Here is a 14,853-nt window from a genome sequence, read left to right as displayed (position 1 = left end):
CTGATTTCCGGCACTGAGGCAGCCGCCGCCATTTTGCAACCGGGCACCAGAAGGCCTGCGATGAAGGGAACGCGCGTGCGCGGACGCGACGAAGCTCGGTGGGCGCACCCTCTACGCAAACGCGCTGGCTAGTCACTGCGCATGCGCTCAGAGTTAGGGGCCGTTGTCAAACTCCCTGATCTCCGCTGGAGCGCGCAGGGAGCTGGATATATGTCGGTGCTGGAGGCCGGCTTGGGATGAGGCAGCTCCGGCGGATCCCGTGTGAGAAGCGATGAGCGCGGGGCCCAGTGTGGAGGAAGCTGAGCCCTGCAACAAGAGGATCCGGAGCCAGCAGTCACAGGGATACAGGGTCCCCCAGGGGAGCCGGGGCCATAGCAGCACCGGGGGGGACAGAGGTGAGTGGGGGGCCCTGGCATCCCCGCTACATCATGTACGTCTACTGCACCACCTGTCACCCCACCGCCCATCAATACAAGCGTCATATACAGGAGGCATCTTCCCCACTTCCTGGCTAAGATCACTCATTACCTCACCCTGCCCCCCAACTGTAAAGGGGCTCCCCTACCCCCCCCCCACCCCCAACTGTAAAGGGGCTCTCCTAACCCTCCCCCCGTCCCCCAAACTGTATAGGGGCTCCCCTACCCCTCTTCCCCCCTTCCCCATGTCCTGTCCCCAACACTAAAGGGACTCCTCTAACCCGCCCCCTTGTCCTGCCCCAACACTAAAGGGTCTCCCCTAACCCCACCCCCAGTCCTGCCCCAACACTAAAGGGTCTCCCCTAACCCCATCCCCTGTCCTGCCCCAACACTAAAGGGTCTCCCCTAACCCCACCCCCTGTCCTGCCCCAACACTAAAGGGTCTCCCCTAACCCCATCCCCTGTCCTGCCCCAACATTAAAGGGTCTCCCCTAACCCCCACCTGTCCTGCCCCCCCAGTCCTGCCCCCACACTAAAGGGGCTCAAATAACCCCCCCCCCCCCCCATTTTTTAAACAGACTCCCCTATTTCTTTCCTTGCTCTGTAGGGGAGCTGCCCTATCCCGCCCCCAAATTACATGGGCTCCCTTATACCGCACCCCAAACTAAAGGGGCTCTCCTAACCTGCCACTGTAGGGGTGCTCCCCTTTCCCTGCCACAATAGGAAGGCTCCCCTAACCAGGCCCCTAAACTCCCCTTCCCAGCCCTCAGTTGCTAAAAGGGCTCCCCTTCCTGTCTGCTGTTACTAAAATTACTCCTCACCCCCAGTTAATGCAAAGACACCTTTACCAATCCCCATTGTAAAGTATTCTTCTCCCTACCCTAATATCGCTGCGGCTGCTTATTCTACTCCCCAGGGTCACTCAGATCCCAACCCCTTCTGCACAGACATCTTTAGAATTAGGAGGGGAATATCCCTGCCCTGAAGAACTGGCACTCTAAACAGCATGTGTGTAGTAATCATGGACATCAAGACCGATGAGAGCCCAGAGAATCAGGGAGGGTGATTTTGGGTGACAAGGTGTTGTCCAAGCTGTTTGAATATCTTCCTCTCCTGCAGTTGTTACACAGACGACTCTTCACTCCTGGTTGGGACAAAAAAGACAGAGATCGGACGAGTATAACAGGTAATGAAGACAGCTGCTTCTTCCATCTTAACATAGACATTAACAGCACATAAGAACCTCCTTTTCTCAAGCACTGTTTTCGTTGCTGCCTGATCTCGCTTGTTTCCTGATGTTTTTTTCCATACCTGGGGAAATTTTGTCTACCCCAAGCAGTTCTGAATTCCTTTGCTGTATCAGCCTCCACTGCAGGGAGGCTGTTACATGAATCCACTACCATCTCAACAAAAGCTAGGGTTCCCAATCTGTTGGTTGAGTGCCGCATGTATTACCAAAGCCCCACGGTCCTTTGGCTTACGAGCCCCAGTTTGTAGGAGAGAAGACCAAGAAGTGAAAGTAATTATTTATAAAGTAGTGCTGCAGGCGTAATCTTACAGGGGTCCAATTTAAAATAGATACGAAGCACAATACACACTGACCGCTTACTTACACACACACTCCTCCTCGTCATGGGCAGTAAAGGTGGGCAGAGCCCTGCAGCTCTCTGCCCCTGTCCCGCCTCTGGCGCCCACTGTCTCTGCTTCCTGTCCCCTCTGACTGGCGCTGACTGACAAGTGTGCTGATGCAGCGCCGGGGAGGGGAGAGCGGGTTGCAGCGCCTCGGAGCGGGATCAGAGAGCGCAGCAGCACAGGCGCGCGGGATGTGGGGGGGATTTCTCCACCCCCATCAGGCTGCGCCAGGGGGCAGCTGCCCTGCTCGCTCTGACCTCTGCTTCTAGCTTTCGTGCATGTGAAATTTTTCGTCACATTTTCAACCCTCCCTCCTTTCTTCCAGTCTGCACATGTACCTTCCTCCCTACCCCACTGGTCAGTACTTCCTCCCTACCCCACTGGTCAGTACTTCCTCCCTACCCCACTGGTCAGTACTTCCTCCCTACCCCACTGGTCAGTACTTCCTCCCTACCCCACTGGTCAGTACTTCCTCCCTACCCCACTGGTCAATACTTCCTCCCTACCCCACTGGTCAGTACTTCCTCCCTACCCCACTGGTCAGTACTTCCTCCCTACCCCACTGGTCAGTACTTCCTCCCTACCCCACTGGTCAGTACTGCAATTGTTAAAATATATATATCCATTTTCTAGTATTAATGTCCGTAAAATTTAGCATAAGTAAAGAAACAAATAATAAACAGCAAACAAATGTAAGACCTGAGACTTGTTAAATAAATTATAATTTCGTGGCGTCCTTGCTGCTTTTTATAGATGTAATCACATTTTCTCCCAAGAATATGCAGATGTAGCAGACGTTATTGCGTCTGTTCATAGGGGGTAACATGCGAAATCGCACAGCTAGTTGGCAAAACTGCTGCATTTTTTCATAACTTGAGGCTTTTTGTTGTACTGCAAATGGAACAAAGACACGTTCAAACTCTCAGCAGCGGTAACGTCTGCTACATCTGTACCAGGCTGCATTTAAAAAGGAGAGGTTCACTGCAGAAAGCGTAAAAAGTATGGTGGTAAGAAGACCATAACATAGAATGGGAAGTGATGCCGGCTCTTCTGCTGGGGCTGAATGGGGCATCGTCTCCTACATTTCCTTTTATAGTCATTTCTATCATCTGGCGTTCCTTGTGACTGACGAATACCCAGCACACAGAATGGCCGGTCTACACACTGAAACCAGCCATATATTTACGGTCTCACTTTTTTCTCAGACTAATACAAGCAAGGTAAATGTGCTGCGGATTCGAGATAAAAGTACCAGACTGAGAAATGAGTACCGGGAAAGGGAATTTACCGGCTGTAAAGATGTTACAGTCTTAAAGCTGCAGACCAAGCAATATCCTTACATGTGTGGTTTTGTTTTTAAAATAAATCCGTTCTGTACTATGAGAAAATACTCGTAGCATTTAAAAAAAAAAAAACCTCTGAATTACATTGTTTATGTATTTTAATGTAACAAGCCTTTTTTGTTTCTATAGCAACCATTTATAAAGTCACATCCCCTTCCTCTTCTGAGACAGGCTCTGGCACCCCCCTTTTTGAGCCCTGCCCTCTCCCTAGCAGTGCACCAATTGGATCTAGTGACTTCCTGGTCACATGATCTTCCCCACAGAACTATGCATCTTTGGCCGTCTTCTGCTGCACTGACAGCCATTTAGTGACACCCCCCCCCCCCCCCCAAGCTGAATCTTCGCCGATCGATCACAGGAGAACTGATCAATCGGCAATGTAGCTAATTACTTATTGTGTGGATTGTATTGATGCACATATTAAAGGGGGAAAACATTTATAAAAAGGGAAAACGCGTCCGCTTGGCCTGCTGCTTTAAGTTGTATTCCCCGCCTCAGATCAGTGTCGCCCTGCTCTGGTATTTGTGTATGACGTGCAGTATATAAAGCAGAATGCACACGGAGATCTCCTGACCTTTTGATTCTGTTATCACTGAATCACAGCTTTCCTGTCAGTCCTTGGACCTATTGGCTCTCCCTATTCTTTTCCATCCGTGGGGCTGGGCTGATGTGGGCCGATTACAATTCTCTCTTTCTTTTTTTTGTGTGGGTGAAATTTGAGTTTTTTCCCCCTGAGAAATAGAAACCCAAGTAGAGTTCATTGGAAAGGTAAGCAAAGGAAAGGTACATAATGGAGCCTTTTTTCACACGTGGAAGTATTTGTGTTGAGCAGTTAGCAGCGGCTCTCGGTTCTGCAGGTAAGAATGGTGGGAAAGTGTTGATTTTAATGTAATTCTTTTGAGGGGGGTATTCTTTAAGCTGTGATAGTGCCAATCGGGGGCACATTGAACGGAAACGCTCATGGACTTCAATGCGAGTTTCTGTGGTATAGTGCACGATCGGCACTATTGCAGTTTAATGACTAGCCTTCTTAGAGCTGCTGCATTACTCCCCCAGCCAATCAATGTTGGTGAGGCTCCCTCTTGTAACTGCGTCAGTGGTGTAATCTATAGTGGTATTGTGTACTTGGTGAACACCCAACACTGTTCCATTTTTGACAGGCACAATGATGTTGTTCCAGCTCTGTAAAGTCCTGTGATTCCCCATTGTCCACCAATTCTGCTCTTTCTGGGCTGGTTGCCCTATTGGCATTGGTGTGGAATAGGGGGACAGAACAGGGTCAGCCTTAACCAAGCCTGCATATTGTTCCTTTCCTTAGGTGACACAAACAGACAAAGTAATGGCAGAATCAAATCACAAGTGTGTAATATACAGGTACTTTGTATCATTAGAAATATCTGCAGGGATTTTTGTTCTATGTACTAACCCAAAATTGCTCCATCCGCGTTAAATGTTTTGCATCATTTTTTTTGGCGCACAGAGCTGGACTGCGCTAGGGGTACATATGTTAATAGTATGTACTGCAAAAATGAGTTTCTGCGCATCAAACCCTAAAAAATATCTCTTCCATGTTAGCGCAGAATGAAGTGGCTATGTATCAACGAAAGATGTATGTGACGCAGCGCTGATGGTTTCATTTTATAGGCCAACAAAGTGTATTATTTTCACAGTATTTCTAACATAAATTTATATGACACTAATAATTGCTATTTACGAAAACTAGATACAAATGAAAACAGAATGGTGTATTTATTTCTGAGTCAGTTATTCCACATTAAGCAATGTGGGAAAATGCTTTTCAAACAACAAATTGTCATATAGTGCAGGGGACCGCAAAGTTTTCCCCCTGCGCCCCCCTGCATGCTCGCCTCCCCAGCTCGCGCCCCCTCCCCTGCTGGGCTCCTACATCAAATGACGCGACGGGGTCATGTGACGTCACGTTGTCATGGCAACGCGGCTTCGCGTGACCCTGTGGTGTAATTTGCCGTCGGGTTACCATGACGACGCGTTGCTGGAAGCCAAAGTAAGTTAGCTACAGAGGCCTCGTGATGTCCCCCGGCATTTAATTTAAATGCCTGGGGGGACAGCGCAGGACCTCTGTAACCGCCGCACCCCTCCCACCCCAGGAAATCTCACGTCCCCCAGTTTGCGCACACCTGATATAGTGTATGAAGTCTTTGTACAACCTGCCAGTTGCTTAGTTGTTCATGTGCAATATTAAACCCATCAGTGCTGGAGAAGATCACAATACACTTCAGGCCTCTCCAGCACTAGGGCTTGTCAACCCAAATACACCCAGTCATCCAAATCTTTGGGGTTGTGTCTTTTTGTTGTTACGCAGGTGGCAAAGTAAAAGTAACCACAACCGTTTGGTGGCCAAGATGAGCTCAGACGCAAAGGACAGTGTTTGCGAAGAGAGCAATACACACCTGGAGAATATTTGCCAGCTAAACAAAGCAACATCTCTCATCCCCATGGACCTTAAGCATACAGCCCCACATCAATCCGGTGTCACCGAAAAGACAGGAGACATTCGGTTGACCGGATCCTGTAGAGGTACTCCAGATGATGATAGGATCTTAAACAATCAGGGGGTCACAGATAACATCCCGCAGTCCTTGACAGAAGACAATTCGTTAAGAAGTCTAGATCTAGAAAGAAACGTGAGTACAACGGCACAGCTCTTATCCAATAACCCAGAGACCTGCGACCTTACATCCTCCGTTTCTGGAAGTCCAGAAGTAGAAGAGGTGGTCTGCGTCCCAGAAAGCCCACCTTCAGACACAGTCTGTGGGGATTCCGGAGCCGGCCTCCAAGACACAGAGACGCAGCAGTGTGACGAAGTGCAGACTCCCGTGGAGAGAGAGAGCGAGTCTGAGTCGTCCATGGATGTGGATAAGAAAAGCAGCCAGGGCTCGGAGGCAGACGATGAAAGTGTCCATGGAATGGAGGAGGAAGAGGAGGAGGACGAGGGAAAGGCCGGGGAAGCTTCAAACCTAGGAAACCGACCTGGTGATCGTCCGGATAGAAGCAGAATTGGTGCAGATTTTGCACCTGGGGGAAGAGCGGGGGGAAACTACACAGGGGAGGGAGCAGAAAACCATACGGACTCAGTTCCTCGCCCACATGAATGGCGACCCCAAAAGAACTGTGCGAAGAGGATTGGCAAAATCACCGACCATTTTTCGTGTAGCAACTCCAACGAGAAAAGGTAACCTTTCTCCTCTCCCTGTTCTCATCTGAATGTTTTAGTCATTGTGTGTGTCCAGTAAATGTTAGAGACGTGGTCTCTCTTTGACAGCTGCTTCTTGGCTGTTGGGTGTTTCATAGGACCGGTGAAATACTGCCAGTGGCATCAATAACAGGTTAAAAACAGGTGCTTGACACGTTTTTTTTACATATATGCAAGTATATATTTTTTCTTATTGTATTTGAAACGGTGTCTCCATGGTAACCAAATACTGGTTTAAAAGCTTTATCTCATCTCTTGCATAATACCTGAGTTTTAGAATCTAAATGTACATTTCATTTGACCGATTTTGAAGTTTAGGAATATCAGGAACCCAGTTAAAAAAAAACCATACACATTCGTTACTGCAGGGGTTCTCAAGATCCCCCTCAACAGGTCAGTTTTTTGAGGATATCCCTGCTTCAGCACAGGTGACTCTAGTACCTGCAATGCATTGCAGGTTTCACCGGCAGTGAAGGAGTGAAGCAGCATGCTCTAACCCAGGCGGTTCACAACTTCAGGCCTCAAGACCCCCCTCCCCCCCATAGACTGAGCCACCTGCGCTGAAGCTGGGATATCCTTCAAATCTGACCTGTCGGGGGTCTTGAGGACTGGAGTTGAGAACCCCTGTGGCACAGGGGGATTTTTTTTCTTCTAAGGTTGGCGATTTCATTAATAATGTTTTTGTTTATGGTTCTTTATGATGCCAGTGTTGGATGGACCCTATAATTGGAGCATTTGGTGACTACACAACCTGTGCCACACAAGGCTTTGGTTTAGACCAGTTCAGTGACCATCATACCAGCCACCATGTGCAGGCCCCCCCTGTCTTGCAGATTGGGGAAGAAAAAAAAGATCTCAGTATTTGCCACTGAATTGCTTTGGGTTCTTGGGAGGTTTGTCAAGGAGAAAAATGATAGATTCTCAAGTGAATTAGAAGTAGGGTTTCAGTATGAGGGAGTTGGCCTGTGTGTGATTGGATAAGCTACTGGCTGGGATTCCTCAACTGCGGTGCGGGGTATCGCACTCCAATCCGGCAGTAACTCAAGTCATAGACCGTCCCCTCAAGCTGGGGTGCGAGGCCGCACCTCACAGCTAGATGGGTTCTAGCCACTGGGTTATTTCGAGATGAATACAATCAACACTTTCAATACTGGAGGGACTAGTAGCACAAACCAAGATGCTGCTGGGGCCTGTCATGCGGGATATGCTAAGAGAGGCTTTGGTGGAACAGCAAATGAGATTGTAAGCTCTTTGGGGCAGAGATCTAATGTGCTTGAAACATGCTATGTTACAGCGTCGGAACCACTGTCGGTTGTATGTCAAATGTATGATGCAGAGACACTGACCGCTGGCAACGGAGCCATTTACATGATATATCCTCCCCTGTGGAGGGTTTCTCCGCACTGTGGGCGATCAGGACATGAAGGGCAAAGTAGAGGTCCCGGTAACAGAAATAGATCTGATTTAGTGACACCCCTGCGTTTAACACCTTCATGTCTTCACATTTTTGTGCGGGTCCATTTAGTACTGAAGAGGTTAATGGCACACCCTTAAAATAAAGTAGTGGGGGTTCAATCTACCTAAACGTTAAACCGGAAATGGTTGTTTATCTGCTGCCAAAGTATAGTGGTTAATGATACTGATTTATAAATGTTATTTAATCAGTATTTTAAAAGCGTGGCGTTAAGGGCTTATCATAATGAATGTAATTGTTATCTTAATATATAAAATCGAAAGGTTGGTGCTAGCTGCGGTGAATCTGATTGGTCCTCAGCCTCTGGCCTATCAGATTGGTGGCTCTATGACATCACCCAACAGATTGGTGGCTCTATGACATCACCCAACTGTGTGTCTGTGTCTCTCTCTCTCTCTCTCTCTCTCTCTCTCTCTCTCTCTCTCTCTCATCACACTCACCCTCACTCACCCTCACCCTCACGTGTGCCGCCCTCACCGGCTTTTGGACGGAGGGGAAGCGCGGCCCCCCTGCCCCAGCCGCCGGCGCTCACTTACCTCCCTCCCCGCCGCTCACTTCCCTCCCTCCCTGGCGGGTAGGCAGGCAGCCTCCCGGAAGGACCCCCTTCCTCCTGCAGCTGCCTCCGGTAAGATGGCGGGACCGAGTAGGCGGGCAGCCTCCGGAAGGACCTCTCGCAGCTGCCCCCGGTAAGATGGCGGCGGACAGACGGGGGTGGTATTCAGTCAGGAGAGAGGGGGGGAGTCAGTCAGGAGAGAGGGGGGGAGTCAGTCAGGAGAGAGGGGGGGAGTCAGTCAGGAGAGAGGGGGGGAGTCAGTCAGGAGAGAGGGGGGGAGTCAGTCAGGAGAGAGGGGGGGAGTCAGTCAGGAGAGAGGGGGGGAGGGAGTCAGGAGAGTGGGGGGTAGTCAGGAGAGTGGGGGGTAGTCAGGAGAGTAGGGGGGAGTCAGTCAGGAGAGTAGGGGGGGAGTCAGTCAGGAGAGGGGGGGGGAGGGAGTCGGGGGGATAGGGGGGGGGAAGCCTGAACAGCTGTGAAGAGGGGGGGAAGGGAGTTGAGAGGGAGCCAGAACATTACATCACGGGCAACGCCAGGTATACCAGCTAGTATTTGCATAAGTGAGGTAGATGTCCCATGGGGGTCCAAAAAACGGAGCAAAGCCAAATCAGAGATTGGGGCCACAAACCAGCAAAAACGTTAAAATATATTTATTAAATGACAAATGAGGGGTACAGGGTAACTCTGACGCGTTTCGGGAACAAATCCCTTTGCCAAAGAGTTGATGTGTGTCTGTGTATTCTCCCTGTTAAATGTGTGATCCCCCGCCCCCAACAATGACATCACGCGATCGAAATCTTGCGCGAGTAGCGCTGTTAGCATCTCCTATTGGTGAAGACAGATGACCAATGAGGCGCCTTGGTGAAGCTCGCCTCTCGTGTGGGTTGGGAATAGGGGGAGGCACCTAAAGGGGAGTGTATGTAGTGTGTAAAAGACATGGAAATGGGTGATTAAAACCGCAGTTAAAGCTGCTGAAAGACAATACAAAACAAGCTAAATAAAACACAGATAATCGCAATATGGTAGCATAGGAGGAACAAGCCAAGAATAATACTCAGTCAATCTATAAAAAGCATCAATTAAAGTGGGCTTGGTTGAGTATAGATAGGGTAATGTATATTAATCCATGCCATAATATCAAGGCTAAAAGATGGTAAAGTGGTATAGTAATATGAAATGCAAAAAATGCAAATAATGCTCTTTCTAAACTTTAAGCAGTATTTGCATAAAACATTTTTAGTAAGGGTTTTCTACTTAACTGGGGTCTTATTTATTTACAGTACACAACATCTGGACACCAGGTTTAATTGATTAGGGTTGTGGCCGTTACATTTTGAGATCATCATGAACAGGATGAAAATGCATGCATATTTTCCCCTAGGATGTTTCAATGTGAGTTGATGGTTGCATTATTTTAAATTTCAAGAGTCTTAAAGAAATAGGAGTTTGTATTGGGTGTATACCTCTCTTTCTATTGTAAAGGGCTGTGTATCATGTCAGCTCAATAACCGAGTTTAAACTCTCTCTCCTGCCACCATCATTGTCTCTCAGGCTCCTTAATCGAACAGTGACTTTTTAAAAGTCGCTCTGCAGATCTCTGTCCCACCGCTCACTTTAGTCGTCGACCTTTCTAATTCTTTTGGCACAGGGCACCCCCCCCACCCCCCAAAAAAGTATTTGTTTTTGCCTTTTGCCTCCCTCCCCTCCATCAGTATCTAGTGCGCAAGAAAGATCAATCGCCAAGGTTTGGGTTCCCCAAATAGCCCAAACCCTAATAGATCCGGAATTCCACGTAGTGGGAAATATTAAAGGGGCCTTTTCTGCCTACTTTTGTGTGTTTTTATATAGAGAGAGAGATAGGAAGCGCTGGGTCTCCCAGTACTGTCCCCTCCAGGGGTTTAACTCGGGCCGATAGGATAGGGGTGTTCAACTCCAGTCCTCAAGACTCCTTCCCCCCCCCCCCCCCCCCCCCCCCCCCCCCAACAGGTCAGGTTTTCCGGATAGCCCTGCTTAGACTGAGCCACCTGTGCCGAAGCAGGGCTATTTGGAAAACCTTACCCATTGGCGGGTCTTGAGGATTGAAGTTTAGCACCCCGGCGATAGGAGGCCGCGCGTCACTCTGTCACTCTTTCGTCCCGATATCACTTGGTGTCTAATTGTCACTTTGTGTGGGTGTGTGTCCTGTCACTCTGTGTCCTGTCCTCCCATGTAAGTCTTGTAGGCCCCCTCCCCCAGATTGGGAAACACTGCATTAACCCCATGGGTGTCGGATGGGCCTGCACGTTACAGGCCCCTCCGACACCCGAGGGGTTAAATGCAGTAGGTGTGAGACTGAAAGAAGTGAAAGTGAAAGTGAGATGCGCGGCACCACGAGCGGGGAAGCACGAATGTCGCACACATGCTACCCTTCCAGGCCCTGCTGCCCGTGAGGACTGGCCATGAATATCATAACGGTCGGTATCGGGGATCTGAAACCTTAACCCCTTCACTGCCAGACCTCATCATTGCTACTTAATAATAATCCCTAATGATCCATTCTTTGTATGCTTTCTGCAGAGATTCTCTCCTTTTTTTCTCAATAGTATTTTTGTAGGGATTCTAAAATGGCAACCGTTCGCTTTCATTGGATGTAATAGTTTTGCTACCTGCAGTACTTGTATTTCCGTTGTCCATTTCCCAAACATTTTGTGGAGGTATTTGCGTATTTAAAAGGTTAGGCTAGATATTATTTTTGGAAGTTACCATATCGCAGGCGAATCTGACTTGGCAACCTTCCCATATATTCCTAAGTGATTTTCAATACCCGACGACAACAAATTTAGAGAAATACATTTTCATTTGCTTACTATTTAACATCTTAACGCAGCATTTCATTCAATATCCTACGTGTTATCTTAATATATAAAATCGAAAGGTTGGTACTAGCTGCGGTGAATCTGATTGGTCCTCAGCCTCTGGCCAATCAGATTGGTGGCTCTATGACGTCACCCGGCTCTATGACGTCACCCAACTCTCTCTCCCTCTCTTCCCTTCCCCCCACCGGCTCCCGGACGGAGGGGAAGCGCGGCGCGGCCCTCCTGCCCAACGCTCACTTCCCTCCCTCCCCGGCGGGGGGGGACAGGCAGTGGGCAGGCAGCCTCCGGAAGGACCCCCTTCCTCCTGCAGATGAGGACAGGCGGCGGGTGGTATTCAGTCAGGAGAGGGGGGGGGGGGGAGTTAGTCAGGAGAGAGGGGGGGTTAGTCAGGAGAGAGGGGGGGTTAGTCAGGAGAGAGGGGGGGGTTAGTCAGGAGAGAGGAGGGGGAGGGAGTCAGGAGAGAGGAGGGGGAGGGAGTCAGGAGAGAGGGGGAGAGAGGAAGTCAGGAGAGGAGGAGAGAGGGAGTCAGGAGAGAGGGGGGGGGAGAGAGGGAGTCAGGGGAGAGAGGGGGGCGGGGAGGGAGTCAGGAGAGAAGGGGGAAGCCTGAACATCTGTGAAGAGGGGGGGAAGGGAGTTGAGAGGGAGGATGGGGGAGGCAGAACATTACATCACGGGCAACGCCTGGTATATCAGCTAGTATATAATAAATATCAGTTGTGCAGTATTGGATAATGCTGCATTTTTGGCCTTTTTTTACTCCACTCATGCCCTTTTTAACGTATTAAGCTCCCTTGGGTCTAATACCGTTTAGGAAGACCCACCCCTTCCTGTTTTGAAATGGGCAGCCATATTGGGTGCCCCGGGAAGCAGGACCTTCGCCGATCGGTCGGCAGCTCTTCGATAATGACATTGATAATGAAACGTAAGAAACTGCTGCATTTATTATAACAAACAAATGGCGGCACCCGGTTGCACAGTGAATAAGGATCTTAATAGAGACTCACGTGCAGGCAATTACCGGTTATAGAGCTCTTATGATGTACCCGGTTTGTGAGCGACACTCGTTTTACACGGCGTTAACGGTGCGGCCAGCGTGATCGAAACGAACGCAGAGCTACCTACACTTCCTGTTTCTGGCATCCGGGCGCCAGTGACCCAGCGCGCTTTGAAGGATTAAGCATGTGCCGCTGCTTTGCAATTGGCTATCAGTGATGGGGTAATATTGTACCCAGGATGCAGAACCGTGTACCTTTGTACTTTCTGCATTTATGATACGAATGCATTGTATCCTCACCAGATGTTGAGATACATTTTTCCCGGTGGATTAGCGGCGTTGGCCGTATTGCAAGCTCGATACCAGACTTGGATTCGGCCTTCTGTTTTCCAGCGCGGCGAATGCTTCCCCAGTGACGATGCGTAAGTTACTTTTATCACTGCCCATGAATTTTGTTTTTCCTCTGTGAACCCCGGTCCCGTAGAAACCTATAGAGTTTGTGTTTAAATAGCTAATCGCACCTAAAATCCGGTCCCAAAAAAGTGTTTTGTCTCTTAGAAGTTACCGTTACTTTTCCTATTTAAAAAAAAAAAACGTATCCAGACCCTATTCACGTTTTCTCATCGTTTTCCAATTTTGGAAGAGGATTTGATGTGAAATAATAATTTGTGGGTGTGTTATTGTGATAATATGAATCAGGACTATTGTATACATTGGAATTTCTGCACCAGCGTTTCCCTATAAAGTAGCGTTCCTTGGTATGCGCTTAGTTAGTTCTGTTTGAAGTTTAGGCTTTCCGACATACGTTTGGAAACCTGTGAAGTCTGAGAGACACGTGAGTCTTGAAGCTTGTGTATGACGACATCTTTGAAAAAACCCCGTGTCGGTCCATTAAGCCGCGTCACAACCTGCCACGAATTCTACACTTTTCAAACAAATGATAAAAAGAGGAGTCAAGCTCAATACCAAAAATAAAATGATGCTGTATTCTTAGGGTGACCAGATTTTGAAAAAGAAAAACCGGGACATTTTTTTTTTTACATAACAGTTTATTTATTGTAGTACACTTATACTTACGACCATTAGTCTTTGTTACATAGTTGTGTGTGTGTGTGTGTTGACCTCACTAATCGAACAAAAAAAACCCAGATGTGAATGAATCGGAACCCCTTAACCAGTGTCTGGATGCCCCCTCTTCACAATTTCTAAAGCAGCAATCCCGCCTGGGATCTTACCTGATCCGCAGTCCCTCAAGGTACTATACTGGAGGGGAGGTGTTCCCTACCTGTCTTTCGAGGTCTCCCGTGTGAAACTTGAGTCAGATCTGGAAGAAAGAAGGGTAGGTTACTTCGGTGTAGGTATACGACAGTTAAAATAAGACAGGGAGGGTGAGAGAGAGAGGGTGAGAGAGACAGAGAGGGTGAGAGAGACAGAGAGAGAGAGGGTGAGAGAGACAGAGAGAGAGAGGGTGAGAGAGACAGAGAGAGAGAGGGTGAGAGAGACAGAGAGAGAGAGGGTGAGAGAGACAGAGAGAGAGAGGGTGAGAGAGACAGAGAGAGAGAGGGTGAGAGAGACAGAGAGTGGGTGAGAGAGACAGAGAGTGGTGAGAGAGACAGAGAGTGGGTGAGAGAGACAGAGAGTGGTGAGAGAGACAGAGAGTGGGTGAGAGAGACAGAGAGTGGGTGAGAGAGACAGAGAGTGGGTGAGAGAGACAGAGAGTGGGTGAGAGAGACAGAGAGTGGGTGAGAGAGACAGAGAGTGGGTGAGAGAGACAGAGAGTGGGTGAGAGAGACAGAGAGTGGGTGAGAGAGACAGAGAGTGGGTGAGAGAGACAGAGAGTGGGTGAGAGAGACAGAGAGTGGGTGAGAGAGACAGAGAGTGGGTGAGAGACAGAGAGTGGGTGAGAGAGACAGAGAGTGGGTGAGAGAGACAGAGAGTGGGTGAGAGAGACAGAGAGTGGGTGAGAGACAGAGAGTGGGTGAGAGAGACAGAGAGTGGGTGAGAGAGACAGAGAGTGGGTGAGAGAGACAGAGAGTGGGTGAGAGAGACAGAGAGTGGGTGAGAGAGACAGAGAGTGGGTGAGAGAGACAGAGAGTGGGTGAGAGAGACAGAGAGTGGGTGAGAGAGACAGAGAGTGGGTGAGAGAGACAGAGAGTGGGTGAGAGAGACAGAGAGTGGGTGAGAGAGACAGAGAGTGGGTGAGAGAGACAGAGAGTGGGTGAGAGAGACAGAGAGTGGGTGAGAGAGACAGAGAGTGGGTGAGAGAGACAGAGAGTGGGTGAGAGAGACAGAGAGTGGTGAGAGAGCACAGAGAGTGGGTGAGAGAGACAGAGAGTGGGTGAGAGAGACAGAGAGTG

At 49.1% G+C, this 14,853-nt stretch overlaps 1 protein-coding gene across 5 annotated transcripts in view; it reads left to right on the top strand.

Annotated features, from left to right (window-relative positions):
• The first annotated feature begins 127 nt into the window (after nt 1-127).
• The window catches only part of PARG (poly(ADP-ribose) glycohydrolase), a 77,071-nt gene continuing 62,345 nt past the window's right edge, over nt 128-14,853 (top strand). Inside the window, exons 1-3 of one of the 5 annotated variants that reach the window (XM_075610478.1) lie at nt 128-395; nt 1,536-1,602; nt 5,733-6,602. In XM_075610478.1, coding sequence (XP_075466593.1) covers nt 272-395; nt 1,536-1,602; nt 5,733-6,602 — 1,061 coding nt within the window. In that variant the 5' untranslated portion in view covers nt 128-271. Of the gene's footprint in view, nt 431-1,535; nt 1,603-5,732; nt 6,603-10,967; nt 11,101-12,799; nt 12,919-14,853 lie in introns of those variants that run through there. The other 4 variants (XM_075610479.1, XM_075610482.1, XM_075610480.1 and 1 more) reach the window with 4 other exon arrangements.

This window comes from Ascaphus truei, chromosome 8 (assembly GCF_040206685.1).
Source record: "Ascaphus truei isolate aAscTru1 chromosome 8, aAscTru1.hap1, whole genome shotgun sequence".
In the NCBI taxonomy this organism is placed as follows: Eukaryota; Metazoa; Chordata; class Amphibia; order Anura; family Ascaphidae; genus Ascaphus; species Ascaphus truei.
This window is presented reverse-complemented; position numbering and strand designations above follow the sequence as displayed.